Source organism: Botrytis cinerea, chromosome 14 (assembly GCF_000143535.2).
Source record: "Botrytis cinerea B05.10 chromosome 14, complete sequence".
NCBI classification, from domain to species: Eukaryota; Fungi; Ascomycota; class Leotiomycetes; order Helotiales; family Sclerotiniaceae; genus Botrytis; species Botrytis cinerea.
Genome location: NC_037323.1, coordinates 1,629,088 through 1,654,491, shown reverse-complemented (window position 1 = coordinate 1,654,491; position 25,404 = coordinate 1,629,088). Strand labels below are relative to the sequence as shown.

At 44.1% G+C, this 25,404-nt stretch overlaps 6 protein-coding genes across 6 annotated transcripts; 4 read left to right on the top strand and 2 right to left on the bottom strand.

Moving 5' to 3' along the window:
- Nucleotides 1-85: 85 nt before the first annotated feature.
- BCIN_14g04200 (hypothetical protein) lies at nt 86-2,923 on the top strand. Its single transcript, XM_024697229.1, has 6 exons — nt 86-281; nt 351-488; nt 545-658; nt 715-842; nt 890-1,391; nt 1,445-2,923. Exons 1-6 carry the CDS (start codon nt 177-179, stop codon nt 2,117-2,119), a joined length of 1,662 nt encoding a protein of 553 aa, XP_024553044.1. The 5' UTR covers nt 86-176; the 3' UTR covers nt 2,120-2,923.
- A 7,865-nt stretch (nt 2,924-10,788) lies between these two features.
- Nucleotides 10,789-14,365, bottom strand: BCIN_14g04190 (hypothetical protein). Its single transcript, XM_024697228.1, has 4 exons — nt 14,095-14,365; nt 13,896-13,920; nt 11,995-13,658; nt 10,789-11,856 (listed from the first exon to the last, which is right to left on the bottom strand). The coding sequence occupies exons 1-4, from the start codon at nt 14,250-14,252 to the stop codon at nt 11,217-11,219; spliced, it is 2,487 nt and encodes an 828-aa protein (XP_024553043.1). The 5' UTR covers nt 14,253-14,365; the 3' UTR covers nt 10,789-11,216.
- A 1,324-nt stretch (nt 14,366-15,689) lies between these two features.
- BCIN_14g04180 (hypothetical protein) lies at nt 15,690-17,295 on the top strand. Its single transcript, XM_001547833.2, has 3 exons — nt 15,690-15,900; nt 15,950-16,098; nt 16,152-17,295. The coding sequence occupies exons 1-3, from the start codon at nt 15,791-15,793 to the stop codon at nt 17,213-17,215; spliced, it is 1,323 nt and encodes a 440-aa protein (XP_001547883.1). The 5' UTR covers nt 15,690-15,790; the 3' UTR covers nt 17,216-17,295.
- A 171-nt stretch (nt 17,296-17,466) lies between these two features.
- On the top strand, nt 17,467-19,093 carry BCIN_14g04170 (hypothetical protein). The gene is made up of 3 exons (XM_024697227.1): nt 17,467-17,830; nt 17,908-18,187; nt 18,296-19,093. The coding sequence occupies exons 1-3, from the start codon at nt 17,764-17,766 to the stop codon at nt 18,759-18,761; spliced, it is 813 nt and encodes a 270-aa protein (XP_024553042.1). The 5' UTR covers nt 17,467-17,763; the 3' UTR covers nt 18,762-19,093.
- A 54-nt stretch (nt 19,094-19,147) lies between these two features.
- BCIN_14g04160 (hypothetical protein) lies at nt 19,148-22,014 on the bottom strand. The gene is made up of 8 exons (XM_024697226.1): nt 21,638-22,014; nt 21,568-21,588; nt 21,461-21,509; nt 21,137-21,403; nt 21,051-21,085; nt 20,881-21,001; nt 20,480-20,823; nt 19,148-20,424 (listed from the first exon to the last, which is right to left on the bottom strand). Exons 1-8 carry the CDS (start codon nt 21,734-21,736, stop codon nt 19,753-19,755), a joined length of 1,608 nt encoding a protein of 535 aa, XP_024553041.1. The 5' UTR covers nt 21,737-22,014; the 3' UTR covers nt 19,148-19,752.
- Nucleotides 22,015-22,084: 70 nt separating this feature from the next.
- BCIN_14g04150 (hypothetical protein) lies at nt 22,085-24,813 on the top strand. The gene has a single exon (XM_024697225.1). It carries the CDS (start codon nt 23,822-23,824, stop codon nt 24,167-24,169), a length of 348 nt encoding a protein of 115 aa, XP_024553040.1. The 5' UTR covers nt 22,085-23,821; the 3' UTR covers nt 24,170-24,813.
- The last annotated feature ends 591 nt before the right edge of the window (nt 24,814-25,404 follow it).

Genomic DNA, 25,404 nt, shown 5'->3' with positions numbered 1-25,404 from the left:
GGGTAACCTATCTAATAATATCTAATCGCCGATGCCGAAGAATACCCGTGAATCCAGGTATCAATTCGCGTCCATCAAAGCTCAAGGCGCGACATTCATGACCATTAATACTTTCTACGGACTTTCTATCGACAACTACATAATTTTCCATTCATAAGTCAAGTTAGATAGGGAAAATGCCTCCTGCTTATGATGAAGAGGAAGGAATGGGACCTCTTGAAAAAGGTCGGCATCGATACCAGAAGAAGAACTACCAGGGCGCATTAGCAGCATTCGCAGAGGTAGGTCTCGTTGGCACGTGCCAGTCGTCTAGAACAATATCAGTATTGGTTACTGACTTTATATCACAGGCAGTGAAAATCAGTACTGGCTATCTATTGCTCACTGCTTTGGATCATCGCAGTGCTACATATGAGAAGTTGGGTCAATTACAACTGGCTCTTAAAGATGCGAAGGAAATGCTTGAACTGAAACCAGAACTATCTAAAGCGAGTACTTCTTACCTCGGGAATCGCTGCGTCAAAAGTACTGATTGAATCTCTAGGGATATCTCCGATGCGGGAAAGTTTTACAACTCAAAGGAGAGCGTCAACTGGCCTTGAAAATCTACGAGCGTGGCCTCAGAAAGGTCAAAGTCGACACTGACAAAGATCGGTTAGTAAGTTTTACCATTCTTGATAGAATTTTATTAGTATGTTAACATGTTGACTCAAGATCCTCCAAGCAATGTTCAATAAGTTACAAAAGTCGCTAGCTCCTAGTAAAACTCTAGATCCCCTCTCATACCTACCCTTTGAATTGGCAGAAATGATAGCCCAGCAGCTCAGTATACGAGACCGAATGTATGCAAAGAAGACCTTCTTTATTGATACTTGCTAACCACAAGAAGGATTTGTTTGGGTGTGAGCAAGTCATGGAAGCGAGTATTGGAATCTTCTCATAAGCTCTGGACCACCTTCGACACTACCAGTAGTAGAAGAAGTCTCCCTCAAAAATCTTTGAGGGCATATCTGAAAAGATCAAATTACACCGTCGATGAAGCTGATATTAGATACGATACTATCGATGCCGCGAAATTGCAGTATCTCATCAGAACGTGTACGAAGTTGCGACGCCTTACAATGCGCAACATAAATAATGCTGTGATCGGAGAGACCTTAACTTCAGCACTTCCCCTGGCAAAGTCATTGCAATATTTGAATTTGCAGATGTTTCAAATCTCTTTTCAGTCCGTTCTCGAATCATTACGGCATGTGCAAGCAACTATTGTAGAGGCAGTGTTTTTTGGAGTTCATCATACTCCCCGAGATGCTGGTTGTATCTGGCCGAAGTTAGAAAAATTGCGCAACTTGGATGTGTGCAATGGATTTCTTGGTAGTATGATATTATTGGTAATAATACTAAATCAATTTCTTTCATGGAATGATTCTAATACTTCCTACAGGGCAATTTTATCGAATCAATTCCTAATGTTCAAAAATTATCGTTAACAGGATTTGACTTGCAAAGTCTCTCTCCATTGGACTTGGATGGGCCCCTGAAGAGTCTGAATTCTATTTCACTCCAGTCGTGTGATTTGAGAACGGTTCCATTGCTCCCTTCAAGGCTCAAAGTTCTTCGTCTTCATGACAACCTGCGGTTGTCAAATCAAAAAGACAACATTGTTGTTTTTCCCTTCTTGGAAACTCTCAACTGCTATAATACTGGACTCAGTGATGAATGGATTGTTTCCGTTCTCAAAAATGCCCCCAATCTCAAGCATCTAGACATTGGAAGTCGCCTGGTCGGAGGTTACACCACCGCCCACCAGAAGTTTCCTGTATGCGAAAAGGTCGTGGTATTGAATGTTAGCTATTTACAGTATGATGAAAAGGACTTCATACGTATGGTGGAAAAATGTCCAAATCTGGAAAAGCTAATTATCTGTGGTACAAAGATCACAGGTGTTGCGGTGAAGCATTTTGTTACCCAAGGTATTAAATTTCTCGACGTAAAGGACTGTGATAAAATCAGTCCGGACGCTATCGAATATGCTCGTGGGAGGGGTGTGGAAGTTAAATTCAACTTTACTGAACCCACAACCGCGCCAAATTACAGAGACCGAATGATAGCACTTTGAAGAGGGGTTGAGCTCGAACTGGGTCGGACAGTCTCGCACACTTCTACGTTGACGGAGGTAGAAGTTTGCAAGACAATTCATAAACAAAGTAAGGCTCCAACAGCTCGCTAGTTGTATATGCATACTACCTTTCTACACCATGTGAGCGAGATTACAATCTACTACCGCGATACAAGTCAATTGCTTTCGATCATATTAATCTCGAAGGTGTACGCATGCCTTGCTTTCTTATTGAAAAAGTCATATCCTCATTCTACAATCATCTCCCCCCCTATAAGCACACTATTCTCCCACCATGCACCTAACTTCCCTCATCCGCATATCGCATCGCGAATGTATACTATACACTATAATACAATTGTTCGTAGCTTAGCCTAGCTTCATCCGCCTCGATTTTCCAGTAGAGTTCTCTTTGAGGAAGTGTGAACGTGCTTGTTACCTCTCAGGACTTCGATCCCTACGTACCCTTTCTTTTCATAGTCTTTATTTCCCCACACTCTGGAGTGAGGAGTGCGGAGCAACACTCTTGAAGTTTCGCGAAATTTGATTCCTGGGATGATTCGAGGACGTGGATTTGGATGGATTAGGCGGTACGATGGATAGATGGATCTGTAGATGGGATGTGTGGATGATTTCAGGGGATGTTTTTGTTTTGGGGGGAGAGGGGGAGAGGGGGAGAGGGTGGTGAGATGGGAAGAGTAGCTATGTTTATATATTCTTTCCATGCCCTTCCAGCTAGCGCGTTACAATTGCAATTGCAATTGTAATCGCATAATTGCATAATCCTATAATCTCACAGTCACATATCTTCCCGTTGAGAAATATTGAACAGTAATTCAAACATGTGCAGCCCAGACTGTAGAATCTGTGATTTGAAAGAGAGCTGGCTAATGATCTCTTGATGTGGCTCTGGTTCTTATTCCTAAGTTTTCGAGTTGCGTGGGTTTGTTTTGTCTATGCATGTAGTAGGTATAATGGCGTGCTGGTGTTGCGCAACTATTTGGGGTTAGAGTTGAAAGCGAATGGGATTTGTGGGAATTTGTTTTGCACTTTGTTGTATGAATTGGATTATGATGCAATGGGATGCTAGATTTTATAAAGATACTTTTTCGTTGATACCACCGGGTTTCTGATAGTTTGAAAATGAGAGATTTGTTATAACTTATCTTTGAATCCAAGGGGAACATCTGAATCGTTTGAAGTGGGTGAACTTATTCGAATAATTCAGTATTGCTTACATCCAGATAGTAAAATTTCGCATCGAGTTTGCTACGACGAGCTAGTCATCATAGGTACTGAACTTCACCACGGTTCACTCTGTCATTTTCATACTCGTAGGCATAATTAGAGGTGCTGATAAAGATAATTCAACCAAGACACATTTTACGCTCTCGTTTCGTCTGCTTGGATACTCATCATACTAACCTCGATGTATATATGAATTCAACACTTGTTGGTTGGTTCACTGGATATCTAACTAGCTACCTAGCTACTCTCAGGAACTCATATGAGAGTGTATCTCTCCATTCCGGATTTCCCACACTCGAATCAAAGGAGGCTTGAGCCCAGGCACAAATTGAAAACGAAAATGTCATTATTCCAGCCATCTCGTTCATGAACTTTGAGAATCTAGTGGGAGAACCCCGTTTTCACTGTCAAGACTTGTGATACATAAAGACAGCGATGAGAGTTCTTGAAGTTTTTTAGGTTAAATACGCTTGCTTCCCCTCAATTGAAGATTTTTGGTGAAGAGACGTCATAAAAAGATGTTACGTAACGTAACTTCTATGTTTAGAATGTTCACTTGGATATCTGATCTTGGCAACATTGGGACAGAGAAGAGTTTTGTAAAGTGGTACCCCTTTAAGCATGGCATCCATGTTGCTCTGCTACATCCGGTCCTGGGGCTGATAAGTAGAAGCAAGATAGAAATGCCATAGCCCAAGAAAGACGGGAACGCAATGAACTTCCCGAGAAAGTAAAAGTGAAGTGTTGGAGGCATTTACCGCGCTCGTGTGTGTATTTTTATGATGTAGCATAAGAATTTGGACCGCAGAACTAAGGGCTACAGTTAGCTGTCACCAGACTCATAGGGATACGAGCCATTAGGAAGAGCAATTGCAACCACGGATATGGGAACACCTCGGACCGCTTGCATCAGATATACTTTCTATAGGGAGTATCCGGAGATCCAATACAAAACTAGCTATGAGTAACGAACTAACGTGCAAATAAACTAGGAACTAGCAAGTTAATATCGACAAGGTGTTCGTAAACAATACATGGATACCGGATGAATGTGGAACCAAATGAATGACTGATATATCAGTCTTGCGTTTCAGCTCGGGAATATGGTTGAGAAAGCTGAATAGCAGGGCATCCGAATCCGAATCCAGGTGATGGCTGATATGCACACATACCTTGATATCATACGCGTATGTAACGTCTGGTGCAATACATCGGGCTTGACCTCGGCTTCAAATCCGGACTTCAACATATCTGATATGTTCTAGGCTTGCAACATCTGGCGTCTAGCTTCTAGTGGATTTGGAAGTGTGGTAATATGTTCGGATAAGTTTGAATGTCAGGCCAAATATTACACATGCGATGCAATGTGATATGATGCACGACCAGTAGACCGGATCGATGTGATAATCGGTTCTTTTCCGTTCTAGGATAATGGACTGGGGTGTGCGAGATCCCTGGCTTAGGACTGTGGCTGAATGCCGGCTCGCCGTTTCTTTCGTTTGAGCTGTCATGTTGTGGATCGCTGGTGGATCGTATTCGCATGTGGAGGTAGGGATAGCGATAGGGATAGGGATATGCTGTTTGGGGAACGAGATAGATCGTTGGTACAGTGAGTAGAGAGAACCACGAGGAATTGTGCGCGCGAGCGAGTGTTGAGCAATCAATGAAACGAACTTGTTCGGCCGTGAGCAATTCGCATCAAAAGCATCAATGTCGAAGTCCTATCTATTGCAAGCGACAGAAAACGACAGTACTAGAGGCCAATGTCTAGATAGGCAGGTACCTGGGGGTAATCAACCCGAATCCGCGCTCACATGACACCTACGTCTGCTCGATATGGTTATCTTCCGTATTAACATTCGAATTATAAATTATCGAGGCAGCAGTTCCCGTTCCGTCCAATATCAATGGATTCCGAATGCACCTTGTCGTCAACTCTATCTCTCGTGACGAAATCTCGGAGTCCCCGTGATACATACATGACCCTAATATTCGTACTCCATACTCGTACCCACCTAGGGGATTTAGATGACATAACACGTTTGTCTTACTGTATGGTGACGATATCATCATTCTCGAGCTTTGACAATTGTAATGTGGGTGAGAATGCGTGAATGGCTCGACGGGTGCCAAAAAGAGGTGAGCAAACACTAAGGAAGTCACAGGTGAGCCACAATGAGGCAGTGCTAGACTTGGTTTGCATTGGTTTGCAGCGGGGATGCAAATGGGGCGTCGCTTCAATAGGTCGCCTTACGAGATTCGGGTTGGTTAGTGCGAGGCTGAATGATGTGGGTGCAGGAAATGGGGGTTCTTGGAATGAGGCAGATTTTGGTCTCTTTTCAATGATGTTTTTAACTTTCGGAGAGAGTTTGGAAAAGGGTTTGGGAGTGGAGAGAACGATGAAGGTATGGCTAGTTTGATGGAATCGTTCCCGGTGCTACTGATGAAGACCTAGATCTAAATGCCGTGTTGCAGTATCAAAATCCATCCAAGAATCCGCCAATCAATGTTTCAGTCGCAAAAGTGCCATATCAAGCTAAGCAACTGATAAGTTTCGAGAAGAGGCTTTGTGTTTCAATCCGTACTCCGCAGTAGCCATTCTAGATTTCACGATGACTCTTACGCCGAAATCAGACGGCTGCAGAAGGATCCCAATGCCACAACCTGTAACTCGACAGGAAATATCTACTTTGAGTCTTCTGATGTATAATCTTATTGTGGTTGAATGACGGCTTGAAATGTGGTAAGTAAGTAGCCCCAGTTCAGCTGAGCACAATGACATTCTCCGAATATGGAAGAAGGGGTTGTATAGCTTGCTCTCGTTTCCCCCGGTTGTGATGAGAATCCTTCCGACGTGATCCAAGGTTGATGGCCAGATATGAGGTCGTTGTCGTTAATATTGATATTGATGGGTGAACAATTTTGTAGGTTTCACAATGGGGCCTATCACGCGTCCTGAGGCATTTTTGAGTTATATAAATGATCGTGATATAAAATTATGGAAGGGGTCGTGGGAGGAGATGGATCGGTGGAAGGGGGGTTTAGATGATTGGCAATTTTACGGATGTATCATGTAGGTATACGGAAGAAGGTTCAAAATAGAAATGCCTAGACCTGAGTATACTAGAATAACTTGAATGGAAGTTTAAAAAAGGAAACGAGAAAGCGATCAAACTACATCCATTGCACAGTCAATCCCGTCGACACTACAGATTTGACCGTAAGAGCATCTAGCCGCTTGAATGGCCTTTTTCTTGTTGATTACGTACAGATGTCAATGATCATTTGGTTAAACCGGTTCTCGTCAAGGGATGGAGAATGGGGATCTCTGATATCTAATTCTCATTTGTCCGGTAGTTGAGATGATGAATTATTATTACCTACCTAGTACAGACTGGACTGACTGTACTTCTCAGTCTCTCTCCGTCTCTCTCTCTGTGTGTGTACGGAAGATGTGTCTCTCCAACGGTTTCGACTAGATTATCCCATTTTGTTGCGTATCGGACATTCCACCTTCTTTGGGAATAATAAGAATTAATTGTTGATTTATTGGAAGGGAAGGACCGTTTTTCATCCAATTATGTCCTCTCCATTTTAAGCGAAGTAAAAAAGACATAGCCATGAGCCATGAGCCATCCATGAGCCATGTCATAAAATTCCAAGCTAATAATTTTAGTGGGAATCTAGGAGAGAAAAAAAAAGCTGAATTTAGATTTGCTAAACTAAATGCAGGTGCTGACAACATGATGTTTTTCCGATCGCTCTTGCTTCCTGTCACTTCACTTCACTTCACCTCACCTCACCTCACCTCACCTCACCTCACCTCACCTCACCACCCCTTACCACCCCTTACCACAGACCTTGAAACGATACTGCACTCCTCACCATCTGCATAACAGTTCCTGCCAAACAAACAATTTGATTGATCGACCAATCCTCTTCCAAGAATTGAGTCTGGCACCTCGTACCTTACTTGCAGTAGTGTAACCATGTCATCAACATGGGGGTGCAATAACTCGCGGCAATTTGTTAGCTGTACGCGCGATCATCAAAACCTAGATCCTCACCATCTTCCAAGTTCTTACTCCCTCCCTCCTGTTATTGCACTGCTCGCATTTTCGACCTGGGTATTTTTATTGCAATGAGTCTATTTCCAAGCCTGTCCACCTGCCCACCGCTAACTAATCTACACCTACCTACTTGTCTGCCTCTGCATACATGATACATACATCACTTATCCTAGCACTGCTTACCGACTATTCAATGTTGTTGAATGTCCTTCCCGATTGTTCCATCTCCGTCCCTTTCCCCATTACATTACAAATTCTGACCACTTACGTCCGTCACTAGCCATTAGCTTACTCCGGCTAGCTACTGACCATCCTCTCATCGCATGCTAATCCACCTTGTCCATTTATCCATTTATTACGCTTCGTAGTGGTCAACAAATTTACACACTAGACAGTTAACATTCGGATTCAGAAAAGCCTCCCGTGGTACTTACCGTTGTGTAGGACCTCTCGACCAAGCCATAGTGGATATCTATCGATGAACATGGTGGGTTCTGGCTTCCCTGCGCCGCCAAGGCTTGAATACACGTTCCACCATCTTATTCCTTCTTTAGCAACCTACTGCCATATCCCGGTATACCCGTCTTAACTTAAATCGATCTTCCGCAGATCAATTATCCCGACTTTTCGGAACTATCTTAGAAACAAAAGCGCTTGTTACTTACTCGAGGCTGAGGCTATACTCAGCACTTTCAAGGGTTCTATTTCAGCCCATCCATGAGGCCCGGTTCGTGTCCAGATACCTTGTCTGCAAGCTACCTCGTGGTAGGAGACCATCCATTTGGGACTTGGTTCGGGATATGACCAGGCATGACTTTCTATTCCTGCAAGTGTGTCTGTACTGAGGCAGGCATGCTTCCAACTCTCCACTGCGCCTACGACTCATCATCTCATCCCATGTATAGGCTTCCTGCATGTTTGTTGACCTGCATACCCTACATGCAGGTTCATACCAGCCATACCCACTGTTGCCTTATTTTTTCCATCACGGCAAGACTCACTCATTCAAGTGGCAGAGTCTATAAGGCAGTCATGATCCTCCGATCAATGACTCTGATCTTTTTACATCACAAGCTTCATCATCTGTCAAGTTTAGACTTCCTTTGTCCAGGCATCATCTCCTTTCAGTCTGCTCGTTAATATATTTCATTGCCTCGTTTCTCGTTGATCTCGTTTTTTATTGTCCCTATACTCATCTTAGCTACCCCTCCATCTGAAACCAAGACCCCCCCCACTACGCTATATAAGAAATCCGAATTCGACATCCACTAAGAATATACTCAAACTATCATTCAAGATGTGCTATCTAGTGGTCGAAAGATACTCAGTCTGCCGATGCCTCTACTACCAGCACAGCGTTGATATGTGCGCCGCCTATGGTACACAAGGTCATGGAGTTCAAGAGAGAACGGTATTAGTTGGATATGCTTGCGATAAACACTCCACTCACCAATCCTACCAAGATCCATATGCGCAGGAAGACTACTCAGACTCTGGCTACCACACAGCTAGTCATAGTTCGCATACCCACTCATCTAGACAACACCGCAGATGAAACATATTGTCTTCGATAACTGGCTATTCATGGCAATCGCGACCTCTTGTGCGCTTCGAACTCGATCATTGGATTAAATATCTCTTCTCATTCCGCCGCAGAATTTCTTCTGCTCCCCCATCCGAACTCACACTCCTTTTCATGGGCCACAATCGAACGACATCCACCTCGGGGCCATGACCCAAATCGCATGCGACAATCTCTACTTCTTATACCCACTACCTTATTCAACTATACAATGATGATCGAAGAGTGAATACACGCGATGCCATGCTCTCCACGAAGTTATTGGAGGCACGAAAGAATATATATATCACAGAGAGGTCAAGTCTTCGTTGGCTATAAATGGGGAACCTCTACAATCATTGAAGTCTTTGGCATTGTATAGTGGGCTTAGCACGGCATGGCGCGTTGAATATTCGGCAGATTGGGCATTGCGATTCTACTCAGGCACTCTGCGATCATCTATTTCTTTTGTCACACTGATTTTTTGCATTGGGAAAAAGGAAATATACCTGGTGTTTGGGAGGGAATCATCATATTGGGTTGGATTGTCTTTTTGGGAGGAAAGTTTCTTGAGCCATTCACCACGTCTTTGGATCTGAGATTCATACATTGGTCGATTTGTCAAAAAGTCTCTTTTATGATCGATACCTAGGAGCTAGACTCCAAGCTCAGGCAGCAAATCTTGTTCTAATAGGTTGGACGAGAAGGATTTGGTTTTAGAGGCTGCGCCCACTTGGCTCATCTATTTGCCATCGTTTTCTTTTGTTTCGTTTTCCTTGTGTTTATTTTTGTTTCGTTTCGCAGGGGTTTTTTATGGTATTTGTTTTTGTTTTAGAAAACACATGTGGATCATGTGTTAGAATCGTGTATTCTTACTCACAGCTCAATCCCAGGACGGATCATTCAATACTGGATATTGCAGGTATGAAACTTTTAGAGAGCTGCAGGAAATTGGAATCATAAAGTAAGAGTAAGAGTAGGAGGGGATGGGAGGGAGGGGATAGTAAACCGGTCTTTACTCGTTCTTAGAGAATTATGGATTTACGGATTTATGGATTATGGAATATGGATAATGTGGATTATAATATCGGATGGGAGGGGGGAGGAGTAAGAGGAGTGGAATGAGGAAGCGCGATAGTGATAGCAGTAGTGATAGCAATAGAAACATGAATAGGAATTGGAATTGGAATACAGAGAAATGATTTGAAATGGAGTTGGAGGGTAGAGATCGATTTCTAATTCTCATTATCAATCATTTATTCTAGATTTCTTGATTTCTTGATTCGTCATATATATCTATCTTTATTTTGTATGGATGGTTGGATGTATGTATGTATGTATGTATGTATGTATGTTTGTATGTGTATGTATGTGTATGTGCATGCATGCATACTTTCTAGCTCATGTGATTTGTAATGCATGCACGGGGGAGGGCAGGGGGGGTATGCGAGTGTAATTGATGATTGATGATTGATTATTGATCATCGATGAGGGAAGAAGGGAGAGAGGGATTTGGGGGCTGATTTTCTGGATGCGATGGGTTGGGATTGAGGTGTGCAAGGCGGAGGGAGGGAGGGATGGAAGAAAAGGAAGGGGGTTTCTTGGCGAGGTTAAATTTAAATGAATCGATGTATTTTTACGAGGTATTCACAATATACTTACTTTATGTTGTATATGCCATTCTTCCTTTTTCCTCTTTTTTTTCTTCTTTTCTTTCTTTCTTTTGTTTCTCTCTAGAAAATTGAGACGGACATCCCATACACAAACGATGAAATAGATGCAAAAACAAGTGCTTCGTCTGTGATAAGTAAATACAATTAATAGCCCATACATAGATAGATAGATAGGTAGGTAGGGAGGGTAGTATGTATCTACAATAACGAGACCATCTAATATTCATCGGTGGTATCCTCGTGTTTTAATTCCCAAATATGCCAAAGATCCCCGACCGCAAAATCCTTCCGGCTGTTTTTCCCATTTTCCCTATTGATCCTTCGACTCCTTGCCTATCCGTCCCGTATTCCTTCGACTCATCCACATTTGATCATTCCTCTCAGGCGTATTTCCCAAAAGAATTTTACTCACTTGCGCACTCTCACAAGGCTGAAACCTCTCCCCAAAATCACACATGATCTTCTTTCCTTCCCATCTGATTCAACAAAAGAAAGATGCGTTGGAGAACCAAACCCCAAAATTTATACCCAAAAGGTCATTCCACTCAACTATTATTCTGACTCCCATCAATCCCATGTTTCAGAGTCTTGAACCAATCTGAATTTTGATCCACCATAAAATTTGTGATATTAAATTCATTCGCTCCGTTCCCCATCTCCGGCATTTGCATATCACCCACTCCGTTCCCGTTCCCACCATTCCCATTCCCATTCCCCTGATTTTCACCCGGAGCAACCGGTAATCTGGGTACGTTGAAGAAATCAAACACATCTAGATACTCCAGTTCATTCGGCGCTGGAGTTCTGGCCGGAGTAATACTTGGCATTCGTGAAAGTCCAACATGTTTCGGTTGTCTCGAGATTAGGAAATCTAAATCATATGCACACCTCCTCATATCCGCAAGTATTTTAACAGAAGAAGGTGTAACGCGTTCACCATGTGTACCAGCAGCATTTTCGCTGTCGCGATGTTCGTCAAGGACCCGTTGAAGAATAGTTGTGTAGCGCTCAGCTACGAGCCAGTAGGTACCCATTTCTCGGAGTGTGTCAACGAAGAATTGTATTTGAGGACTAAGTTTGTGTTCAATGGTTGAACCATGGACAAGGAGCAATCGGGCAGCTACCCAGAGGGTGAATGCAAATGGTGGGCCTAATTTGGGGAGCATGCCATTTTGAACTACGTATCTATAGGGCTGTGTTAGTAAATCTTACTCAAGATTTGTTTTCGTAAAAACGCCAGAATTTAAAAGAAGACCAAGAAATTGTTAGAATTTAAAGGGCAGGGCTCAAGGGTGAGATTAAGTGAACCAAAAATGTACGTACTCTCCTAAAGCTGCAATATTCTCAACAGCACCATGACAACGTTGGCTCGCACTATACGAAGGGGTGAAAATAGGTGATCGAGTTGTAGGATAAGCAGCCGATGAATGAAGTCGGATTACTGCTGTGTGATATGTCGCGTGTAGCATAACCCAGCCACAATTGATGGATTTATTGCTTCCTGGTTGGAAAAGCTTTGCCATGTTTCCGTAATCCCCAGGCAGATTAAATTTCCACGAAGTGAGCATGTTATCCAACTCTCGATATTCGCCTTGCCATTGTTCAACGTCGGACAAGGCACTGATATCTACTGGCTTCTTTAAGAATTTGTGAATTCTTGAGAGAATTCCAAGGATTTCGATATAATACGAGAATGCGCCAAGATTCTCTGGCTTGTCGATGTCATACTCTGTCCTTTCGCTCGTGCGGAACCATCTAGTCTCCACAGTCTGGTTTTTATTCCAAAGATCATCTCGGCAAGGTAGAGTTCTGTCAATCTCTTTTTCGTCCAGGGCAAACTCAAAGGCTGTGGCAATTGTGGCATATCGATCCAGGAGGTAGACCATCCAGAAAAGACGTCTCCGTGATTCCTCTTCAATCCAATTCTCGGGTTCTGGTAAAACCATTGCTCGAAGTGTGTAAATTGAAGGATAATTTGGCGAGACAGAGAAGGAAGTAGTCTCTACAGCAAGCCCCAATTGCACTACTGAGCGTGTGATTAAAGCCAATAGATTCCATCCTGGTGGCCCATTACTACTGCCTACAAGATCCAAGGCCAGGATAACCAGAGCCTGTAGAGCTTTGACCGAAGAGTTCTCCAATCCATACAACAATACCTTCTGTTTAGATATGTCATGATAATGCCGTCTTCTTTCTTCTGTAAGTCGTTGATCCGTGGAAAATCTTAAAGTAGTAGCTACAATGGCATGTAGAAGTATTTTATCTGCTTCATCTAAAGCAGATGGGCCGAATAATGAATCGAGCGTAGATCTTCGATGTAATATAGGACACCAAGTATTGACAAACTTAAAGTAGAGGTCGACTAATGCATATAGCAAATCATATGGCGGTAAAGCATGGTCGGAAGAGACTTCGTTTGGGTTTTGGCTTATGTTTAAGCTGGGCGATTGAAGGGGTGGATGGTTCGTACTATAGAAATCTGATGCTTGACTAGTTGGAATCGAGTGGTTTTGTTGCATATCCATGGATAGGTGCGACCCTTGTGATACAGGGGTATGTTGCTGATGGAAAATATCGCCGTGAATAGATGGCATTGAGGGAGTTGGAGGCATTGGATTACCAAAATCCATGGGTGTATTTTGTTGTCCGAATGTAGAAGGCTTCTGAAGAAATAGAGCTGTCTCTGCTCTGGCAACATGCCCTCCACGATGGTTAGAGAGGCTTTCATTGGGTCTGAAGCTATGAATACTTTGTGGTGTACCGTGATCGCTCGGAACGCTATTGGGAACACTATTGCTGTTTTGACCAAAGGATGATTCTAAAATTTGAGCATGCGAGCGTAGAATTTCCTCGAGTCGATCCAATCTTTGTTCCAGTTCCCGACCATAGCCAGCTCTTAACCCGGGTTTCTTGCGCTCTTTGTATTCACATACAGCGCCGTTGCGGCTACACCATCCACATGATGGCTGACCGCGATCGCATTTGACCTGTTCGAGTCAGAATTGAATGCATCAGAATTTCGATCGTGCAATCTGAAGACTTCGGAAGTGCATCATCAAACTCGTAGGGAGACATATGGAAGATACACTAGCGTCGAGCACATGTATTCCCAGCAATCTCTCATGTGCGTTTGAGCCAATCAATACCAGAGTGCAGAGATGAATTTTGATGACTTTGGAATCAAAAAAAAATAAAATGAAAAAAGTGACCTGACGCTGACGTACCTTTCTTTGCTTACATAGCTCACACCTTCGACGAAATGTCAGCCAATCATGTCCAACATTTTCGGTATCATTAATTGGGGGATGATCTTCCGATTCCTTGACCGGAAGGGAATTGGCGACAGAGGACTCCTCGTCGTTGTTGTTGGTGTCAGGATCATTTGGGACATTAGTGAGAGAAGAATGAGACATGATTCCTTACGAAACTGACATCGGCCGACGTTGCCTTTTGCGAGGACCATCTCCATTTGCATCAATACTGTCCTCCTCCCCGCTATAATACTGGTCATTGTCCCCATCACTCTCGGGTTGAGTTGCACCAGAACGTAAAGACGTTCTAGGTGATTGTTGGATATCCATCGAAGCCGGTATTTGATTCCGATAACAAAATGACAATATCGATAACCCACCTGGCTTCGAATCTCGGTGAAGATGGGAACGAAGGAGAAGGACAGGCTCGGGATTAAATGAGCGAGGAGGGTGGAGGTGGGGTTTTGATGTATTTTTTTTTTTTTTAGTAATGGCTCGGGGAACGTAGCGGGATGTAGTTTGTACTAATGAGGATCAGTCGAGGATGTGAGATGTCACTCGGACTAGGGAGGGAGAGGATGGGGACGGGGACAGGCAGGTACAGAGAGCATGGGGAAAAGACGGGAAGAGGAAGAAGAATGTGGTGGGGCACGTGAACATGTATCTCTTGGAACAGGACGTTTGATGGATGGTGGATGGTGGATGGTGGATGTGGATGTGGATAATGGACGATGGCTCCAAAGATACTCTCTCCTTCTCACACACTCACACACTCACTCCCTCTCTCCTTCTCACACACTCACACACTCACTCCCTCTCTCCCTCTCTCCCTCTCTCCCTCTCTCCCTCTCTCCCTCTCTCCCTCTCTCCCCCTCGCTCTCTCTTCGGCCGTCTCGGCGAATCATGCAATTCAATTCCACGCAAGACTCTGATTGACCAATTCCACACACCACACAATCATCATGGAAGCTGCAGGCTGCACCAATATAACGTTGTCTCCACAGGGTTTGAATTGCGTTTTGTGGGGTAAATTTGGGTTAATGCACCCACCACCCACCATCCACCATCCACCGTCCGTCACCAGCTGACTCGTCCGTTGATCCGTCCATTGGGCTGCTTGGGCGGGCGACTGAGTATTCTTGTTTTGATGTGCAGTGGCTCGTGAATGGGCCATCGATGGTGCAGGTGCGTGTCGCTGACAGACGGGAAGCAATTGGCATGTGAGAGAACTCTGTGAGAGAACTTCGTAAGAACTTCGTGAGAGTCTGGACAAAGTACCTGCGCCTTCGTCAAGTATGTGGGTGGCATGGAAGAGCACATCTGCTGCAAATGCCAAAGCAAAGAAGAGGCATCAACGGATAAGATAAATCGACGGGAGTAATAACGTGCCATAAAGAAGTCACAGTATGCATTGGTTTTCCTGGGAATACAAACTCATCGTACTCGCAAACCCCATTCATTTTCTATCCTCGCTCTACTGGAAACCCTTCCAAACATCGCAAACTGCATCCTCACCCTCATCCTCACCACCTACAACACACAATGACCGGAAAAGACTTCTTCAAGTCTCAAACGCCAAGAAATCCCCAATACTTTAACAGGCCCAGATCTATCTATGCTCGCTCAAAAATTATGAAATCGTCTTTGGATTCCGCTGCAACAATAGCTCGGTCGATATTCTCCCGGCTCCCTTTGAAATGAACAATCCCCCCGCCAAGCTGTTTCTCATGAAATCTACAAAGTAGCCTCTTTACCCATCAATCATAAGTAGACAGTAATACAATCTTGACTTTTCAATTGACTCTTCACTTCCATCTGTTTGTCTTTCTGGTATAATCAGCACTGTTATTCCTCTCTTCTCAAGCACAATGGCTTCTTCATCAGCTCGCAGTTTCCCCTCCATCAAAGCTATCCGAACTTTTGTTGTGGATGGCGTTGGATCCGGAGGAGATTATCACAATGTTAAAGGTGGCCATTGGTAAGTTTGGCCAAATATACATCTTATGACTTACACTAATTGGCCCCAGGCTCATCGATACACCCATTTCCACGCCTATGTCAAGATGGGAAAACTACAGGGCTTCAAGAACTAGTTGGGGTATCAATGTGCTAGGCTCATTCTGCGTTGAGATTGAAGGTTCAGATGGCACAATTGGATTTGCTACAGGATTTGGAGGTAATTGTTAATATCTCCTGTGTCGCCGGTCAAAGCTCACCATATGTTCGCAGGTCCACCAGCATGTTGGTTAGTTCACCAACATTTCGAAAGATTCCTTATCGGTGCCGATCCAAGAGATACCAATCATCTCTTCGAACAAATGTACAGAGGTTCAATGTTTTATGGTCGAAAGGGTCTTCCAGTTGCTGTCATCTCAGTTATTGATTTGGCGATTTGGGATTTACTCGGAAAGATCAGAGGAGAGCCAGTATACAAGTTGATTGGAGGAGCTACAAGGGATAGGCTAGACTTTTACTGCACAGGACCAGAACCTACTGCCGCAAAGGCCATGGGTTTCTGGGGTGCTAAAGTTCCATTGCCATATTGTCCAGAAGAGGGTCACAAGGGACTCCAAAAGAACGTTGAATTCCTCAGAAAGCATAGAGAAAGTGTGGGCCCTGATTTCCCACTTATGGTCGATTGTTACATGAGTCTCAACGTTTCTTACACGATTCAGATTGCTGCAGCTTGCAAAGATTTAAATATCAATTGGTGGGAAGAGTGTTTATCTCCAGATGACACTGATGGCTTTGCACAAATCAAACAAGCTCACCCACAACTCAAGTTCACCACGGGTGAGCATGAATACTCGAGATATGGATTTAGAAAACTTATCGAAGGTCGAAATCTCGATATCATTCAACCCGATGTTATGTGGCTTGGAGGAATGACGGAGTTGCTCAAAGTTGCAGCAATGGCGGCCGCTTATGACATTCCAGTGGTACCACATGCAAGTGGACCTTACAGTTATCATTTTGTGGTTTCACAAACAAATTGTCCATTCCAAGAATACCTTGCAAACTCACCAGATGGAAAGAGTGTCCTGCCTGTCTTCGGAGATTTATTCTTGGATGAGCCAATTCCAGTGAAAGGATACCTGGACGTTTCACAACTCGACAAGCCAGGTTTTGGTTTAACCCTTAACCCAGCTGCACGACTCATTCCCGCACAATACCTCTTAACACCAAACCCAGAGAGACCTCTTGGTCAACCAGCAGTTGAGCAAAAAAAGTCTGAAGGTCAAGGTGTTGTGAATGGAGTGGTGGAAGGCATCAAGAACTTGTCAAGTTCATAGTTTGAATCGTAGCCAATTTGTTTTATTAGCCTTTTAATTTATTTATACAATACAATGCAATGCAATGTTATCTATTTCCATATGATTATGACCCAAGACTCTTTAGAGTAGCGTTTACAAATTTGCATAAACAGGATAATGCCTTGTGAGAACATGTGGACGGCCAACTTGCCCCACGTTTTACACACCACTTCGGCTTCGGTGGTCTTTAACTCGAGAACCGAATCGCGGGGTCCTTCCACTGTTGACAAGGGTTTGATTTTTGGAACTATTGATTCACTTCCAACACGTACTAAAATTATTTGATACTTCTCACATACTACCTAGGTACTTGCTGAAGTCACTTTGTATCTACTCATTAGATCACTCGTGCACCAATTGACATACTCTACCGTCTTTAAAGAGAAACAATCATTTCATACACTCATCACGAGCTTTGCTCCTCAGATACCCCGCCATTTCAGCAAACAGCATAACATCGATTGTGATCTTACATATACGTATAGTTTCTACACATCTATACTCTTTCTAAGCTCTACATTCAAGCCATGAGTCTCAAAGGCGTGCACCTTCTCGCCGGCAAAACCGCCGCTATAACCGGTGGAACCACAGGAAGTTTGTTTCCCCAATTGTCCCCAAATTCCCTTTTCTTACCCCCCCCTCCTTGACTAACATTGTTTGCTTTCCTGCAGTCGGCCGCGCAATCGCTCTCCTGTATCTTCGTCAAGGCTGTAATGTAGCAGTCAATCACCTCGGTCTCGACTCCGATATCCCACATCTGGAATCGCTGCGTGCGGAAGCGAAGGCGCTGGTGCGAGAGGATGCGAAGATGGGGCAACTGTTAGATGTACCGGGAGATGTTAGTAAACCGGAGACGGGCAAGGAATTGGTGGAGAGGGCGGTGGGGAAATGGGGACGATTGGATGTTTTTGTTAGCAATGCGGGGGTTTGTCGGTTTGCGGAGTTTTTGGAGTGAGTTTTTTTTGTTTGTTTGGAGATGTTTAGAGGTGTTTGGGGAAGGAGAATGGAAAGGATTAAAAGCGAGTAAAGAAGACAAAACGAAACTAACAAACCCAAAAGACTAGAACCCGATCTCTTTTCCCATACCGTCCGCACCAATCTCGACGGTGCCTTCTACACCTCCCAAGCCGCCGCCCGTCAAATGTCCTCCCAATCTCCCCCGGGCGGCTCCATCATCGCCATCTCCTCCATCTCGGCCCTCGTCGGCGGCGCACAGCAAACCCACTACACACCCACCAAAGCCGGTGTTCTCTCCCTCATGCAAAGTATGGCGTGTGCGCTGGGCAAATACGGTATTAGATGTAATGCGCTCTTGCCCGGCACAATCAGGACGCAATTGAATGAGGAGGATTTGAAGGATGAGGAGAAGAGGTCGTACATGGAAGGACGGATTCCGTTGGGCAGAACGGGGGTTCCGCGGGATTTGGCGGGCCCGGCGGTTTTTTTGGCGAGTGAGGAGTTGAGTGGGTATGTGAATGGGAGTGGACTTTTGGTGGATGGGGGTTTGTTTGTTAATTTGCAGTGAGGGGGTGGTTGGTTGGTTGGTTGGCTGGTGTGTTGGGGAGGTGTGTTGAGTGGGGTGTGGTGAGGGGGAAATTTGTACATAGATAGATGGATTTGATATTCGGGCTTGGAATCGTATCGATTTCTAGAGAGATCGAAAAATTCTTGTATTTCACAATATTGGGTATCGTATGCATTTCTGGGTGCAGAGGTGAAAGATTTGACTGGCATCTATCTGTATATGCGGAGTTCATGACCACTTATCTTCATGAATCAGAACCAGTATGATGATGATATCTTTCGAGTCACAAGTGTAAATCTCATATTCTCTATCATATTCTCTATCTTCCAGCAAGCACACGATACAAAATGTTCCGATTTTTTTTTTTTTTTTCTTTAAATAACTACTGGCTACATGCACTTGTATCGATTCATCACGAGGTCGCTAATATCTCTTTTCTTACTTCGGAAATTGAAAAATTCACAGATCCATTTATTGTGCTCTTTGACAAATCGTTCTCTGCAGATACTAGGGAGATTGTGATAGATGTCTATACTGGCGCACTCAGGCGCGTTTGGTTGATTGATTGGGGTTGTTTTTGCTGGGATCACTTTTTTGGCTGTGGGTTTGGAGAAGGACATCACTCTAAGAATTGAGTTAGATACGGAGTTTAGTCTCGCGGATAGAAATAAAAAAACTTCGGCGGATGATGTTGATGATGGGATGGGAATGAAGTAATTGTGCCAGTTGCAGAAACCGGAAGTATTGCCGTCGCTTGAGAGAGGGGGCGAAAAAGAATGTTGGCCATAATACTAGTGGAATTTCTAGTAAAGCAGCTGTTGAAGTCTAATTCAGATAAGATACTTGAGCTGTGCCATTAAAAATATTGATAGATTGATCATAGAAGAAATTAGAAAGGAATGTGCAAGGTTCTTCTGTGCTTGAGGTTGTTACATGAGCCAAATAGAGCTACATTTTTGGTAAGCACGAATTGATTCGAATGCATTTTCATTCAATGGGCTTCTTCCACTAGATCTCCTGCACCACGCGCTTCCAGCGTCTCTTGAATACGCTGATTTGGGAGCCATCGCTCAGTCGGAGTAACCCACCATGAAATCAACGCCAAGATAGTTGTCGCAGCCATGATCACAGGTGCATAGTTGAGCGTATCTGCTTCTACAGGCCAAATATACGGTGAGTACAGTATCGCAACAACCCACGCATTCCAGAGCACTGCAATCGCCTGAAAAGGTTTACTGAGTCTGCCTAGACTCCAAGCCGGTTTTGGAAAGGTGTTGGGTGTGCAGAAGAGACGTCCGAGACAAATGAGACCGTATGCAGCTGCTGATGGTACTCCAGCGGCGGATACTAACGAAGTGAATGCTACAGCTGAGGGTAATATGGTACAAGTTATGATGGCGGATACGCCCCAGACCACAAGAACTGCGTTTCGGGGTTGCCCATCGACAACTTTAGATACCCAGCCAGAAAAGGGCAAGACACCATCGCGAGCAACAGCAAATACTAATCGAGATGCAGCTAATACTGCAATTGCAGTATTGAACCAAAGGGCAACGATACAGATGATGTTCATGAAGATGTGTCCGCCATCTCCAAGGATAACGGCGTACAATGGAACGAATGGCTGCGGTCCACCAAAGGAGAAGAATGTATCGGCGTCAGGCTGTGGAAATATCAGAATCGTCAAGCAATACTAAACGAATAGTGGAGGTACATACCACACAAAAGAGAAAAAGAATAACAACAACGAAGCCGCCAATACCACTGAGAATCGTGCTCCAAAATATGCCCCGAGCAGCTGTGACTGCTGCATTTTTCGTCTCTTCAGCTACGTGGCCCGACGCATCAAAACCGATTAATATGCCTGCCGTGGCTAAGAATGAGAGACACCAATTCCACGCATCCGGTGCACCGGTGCCGTTATAGGTAGTCATGAAAGCGTCATGAGGAGATCTGAATCCGATTGTCCGGGCCGTTGCGATAGGTAGCCAAATGATGTTCAATAGGAAGTCGAGGACAACGAATGAAGTCGATAAATAAAATATCCATTTGAAATAACGAGCTGTTTTCCTTAGGTTTCAATGCGCGAAGTGATTCTTGGGATCGGAGAGTTACTTACGGGGTAGTAGATTCCATATTGCGGCTAATGCTAACATGATCTCGGTTGTGATCCATTGGAGCGCGCGAAACTTGACATCAGAACTATCTGACGGGAAGTCTATGTTGAACACGACGATTTCCTGGGAATGAGTCAGATTTGTAGAGCGCGGAAAGATTTAATACTCTTACAGATAGCAAATAGTTGACAGCACCCTGAGTATTACCTATGTAATTAGATTAGCAGAGGCATGCAAAAGTTTGACCAATTCACTTACTCGCGCAGAACGTTGTCCAAGCTGTCGTGCTCCACCACGCGACAACAAAGCCAAATAGTCGACCAAAGCGAGGACCGCCAGCCTCAGCCGCCCACAAATAAATGGATCCGGCGAGTGGTAACGATGAGCATATCTCTGCGATCACAGCCGCGGTGATGAAAGTGAACACGCAGCTTATGATGAAACTTGTCCAGTAGGCTAGATTACCGCCAGCAGCTATACCTGTCGAAAAGGTAACCCGAACACCACCGACGAAGTAGAGAGCGGCTTTGCAAGACGTTAGTCTGATTCTGATGATTTGGGTAGATGATTGGAGATACACACCGAATGAGGTTGAAAAGTTATGGAATAAACTGAAGGATCGATGGAGAACCTAAGGGATTGATTTAGTTTGATTGTAGAGAGACACATCAAAAATCACGTTTCCATACAGGTTTGTAGCCAAGATTTTCCTGTTTCGTGATTAGCTTTGGAATAGAGATTAGACGAGGTGCTGTTTACCAAGACGATGGTATCCTCGGTGTTGGTACTGGGTTCTCCTGGATTATCCACCAAGCCTTTGTTGATAGACTCGTCAATAGATCTATGCTCCCCCATCATAGAAAACTCTAGATATTTCGATTCCGTGTCTCAGACTTTGTTCAAGCGACCGTATCCTAATGATGGGTCGTCTCAATTCGACTGCGATTGTTCATTGTATAGGTGAACAATAGCTGCGGAAGATCGTTAATATGTATGAAATTTGCAATTCATCAGTTTGATTGTTCTCGCAGTCAAGCTCATATATTCACCGACCATTCCAGCAAGCCTCAGTAGCACGTCATTGTGCCCTCGTAATTATGCTATAGGTGGTTCTCGCTCAATAACTTCGATTTGACTAAGATAAATATATCCCACCTTTCGCGATTTCATAAACTACACTCGACAGAGACACCCTCCGTTCTTGATGGATGAATTATTCTTTTTGAGCGTGTGGAAGCGTCTCATAAATTAAAATGCCCACTGTCGAAAAAACGGCACCTCGCTTGTTTGGCGACAGGGATGTCATGACGGCATGTTTGAAGAAAATGTGTTGATCGTGATGGTGGATCCTCAAGATACATAATTTAGTTTTCTTCCCCATACTTCCTTGCTCATGGCACTCACGAGATATGCCGCAGCGACTTTAGGGAGTACAGTCAGATGAAGTTTCGACTGACGTCCAGATTCTCCAGGAGATGAGCCAATGAAATTCCAATAGTTTGTATTCTTGATGGAGCGTACTCTCTATCTGCTAATATGGGCTGGACTGAGAATCTAGCTGTATGCACGAATTTCCCCGAAACTGCATCAATCACGCAACTACCGGTCCCGACAATGTGATACCACCCCCACTACTAGAACGGAGTGCGGCATCCTGGGTGCAGACACAACTTCTTTGAACAAAAGCTCATGAGTGATTGTAATTCTTCGTATCTGATATCGCTGCCTCCTCTGAGCTTTCTGAAAAGAGATCAAGTTACTTGGGCCAAGAAACGATGCCGCTCCCTCTCTCTCTACTTGCCGAATGCACGGCATTTGTCCTTGTAGGACTTTGCCTCATCGTAAGTCATAGTCTCCTTCCCTATAACAGTTTTGCAAAAGCCTAAAATCTGAAACAGAGAATTGCTCGCGAATACTTCTCGCCATTGTCATCTATCCCCAATGCAGGAGTATGTGCACCGTACTCTCGACTGTTATGGGCTTTCCCAACAGAATTCAGAGGACGCATAACCTTAGATCTGCCCAAACTTCACCAGAAGCTCGGTATGCTGAAGCATAATAATTTGAACAGATTGTACAACTGACATAATCCTAGGCCCTCTGGTTCGTATCGGCCCAAATGAAGTTTCATTTTACTCCATGGAAATGTATGATGCGGTTCACAAGGTGAATAGCAGATTCAAGAAAGATCCACGGGTATATGGAGAGTTTGTACAAGGTGGCAGTCCTGCTTTGTTCTCAATAACGTATGATTCTTTGAACTTAATAGTCGGACATCAACTAATCTTCTCAGTGACCCCGTGGAACATTCAAAACGTAGAAGACTCATGGGTCAATTATTCAACCGTAGCCAAATGCATAAATTAGAAGGACTGATGTTGCATCATATCGAAGGTTTTGTGCAAAATATTGCATCGAGCAGAGATGGGGTGGATTTGTTACCAGTATGTCGCGCACTCGAAGCGGATATTATGTGTATTATTGCCTGTGGAAGCCTTTAGGTGAAAACGTGCTGATGGAAACGATCCAGCTGATTTCTCATTCGGTCATACGATCGGTGCTCTCGATGCATACTTTCAAGGAGCCGAACTCGACATGATAGCAAAAAATGATCAAAAGGCCACTTGGATGCCTCTGGTAAGCTCAAGTCGAGCCAGCTCAGATACTTCTTATATTAATTTTCCCAATAGCTGACCAGTTTTCCCGGCTTGTGCAATACGTGTGAACGGACGGAACAAATTGTGTCTTCGATAACAGGATACAGGACCCCCTATAGCAAAGCAATGCTCGATTTTCATCAGGTAAGTATCTTTTCATGAATATTATTGCAATCTATCAATGCTTAGCGTCTATTAGTGGGCGGAAAGAAGTTGGCGCACAGCGCTTTCAAACAACGCAAGCCAGGAAAAATCGACTTCTCCCTTCCCAAATTTGGTCCAGACCATGGTCAATTCAAATCTGCCTTCTTCTACAGCCTTGTCAGAAGCGACAGAAAATCTAGGTCCAGGCACGGATACAACCTCAGCAACTTTAGCTCACATTTTGTGGGCTTTAGGAAGTAATCCTGGGTTCCAGGAAGACTTATTCCAGGATCTTGTTACTGTATCTTTTGCCACGGATATGACAACCTTAGAGGGTATACCTAGATTGCGGGCTTGTGTAAAAGAAGGTATCCGATGGACTAGTGCAGCTACCGCCATGCTTCCTCGTCTTGCACCCGAGGGCGGAGCAGAATTCTACGGGCACTTTTTACCAGAAAATGTAAGGATTCTCGCTTCCCTTTCTCGCTGATGAATTCCTCAACAAGCGCTGATCCGGGATTCTGTCGTAGACAGTAATCAGCTCATCGCCAGTTTGGTATCTTCACGATCCAGTCGCGTTTCCAAGGCCAAAGGATTTCGATCCGTACCGATGGCTTACATCTGACGGACAGAATATTAGAGATGATCCTCTACGGGATAAATTTTACATACCATTTTCCAAGGGTGCAAATATTTGTATGGGCGCACAGTAAGTCCACCTCTCTTTCTTTGGTACTGCCTGAGCATAAGACTTACATGGATATCTCACAAGCTTTGCATATTTGGAACTGTTCCTGTCAATATCCCAAGTAATCCGCAACTTCCGAGTACAAACGCATCCTTGGTCTCAGCCTCGATCGTATCCAGACGAAGCAAAAGGGTCTAGCCCTGGAGTGTTCCAGCCTGTCGAATTACCAAATCGAAGAGAGTGGGTTGCAGCTGTGCCCACTGAACGTTTAATGGTAGCGCTTGAACCAAGGTTATGAATGCAAGGTAGACTCACAGAGGCGATCTTGATTATATGGCCCTTTGTAAAGGAAGAGCAAGAGGCACCAGGCACACAAATTGTGGGATAACAATTTCTTCTCCCTCGTTACATTCAAGGTCAAACTTAATCTTGGCTAATATTACCTAACGCTCAGAGCGTCTTCTCACCGATGTGCTTGCAACTAGCAATTAACACATAAGAGTTATTCATTCTAATTTGACGCCGGAATTTAGCACTCTGATCCCTACTATCAGAGAAGAGCTCGCATCTTCTCCAGAAGGGGTTTCTTCGTTGTGACAAGAAATGAAAAACCACTGAGATCTGTAAAGTTCTTAGATATATTGTTTTCCAGACATCTGCTCGAGTGCTTGTTGGTCCAGATCTTTACCGTAATGGAGATTGGCTCTGTGCCATGATCCTTGTTCAACCACAGATGTACCACATTCAACACCCGTGTAGTAGAGTGGATATGTTGTATACTGTGTCTTGAAAGTGTAGACTGTGATGTAGAATTTCCCCCGGCTGGAATTCGATGTTCAGTCACGTGCAGATATGTATTGCGTTCTCCCATGGGAACAAATTATAGAAGAATAATAATAACAATAATAAACTTACCATTGCCTACCTACTGAGTGAATGTTGTAAGGCTGTGTATTCTTGAACCATAGAGCCGTACCATCTTGTCATTGGTGTAGAGACCCAGGTAATTGTACTGCACTCACCGTTGATTGGATCTA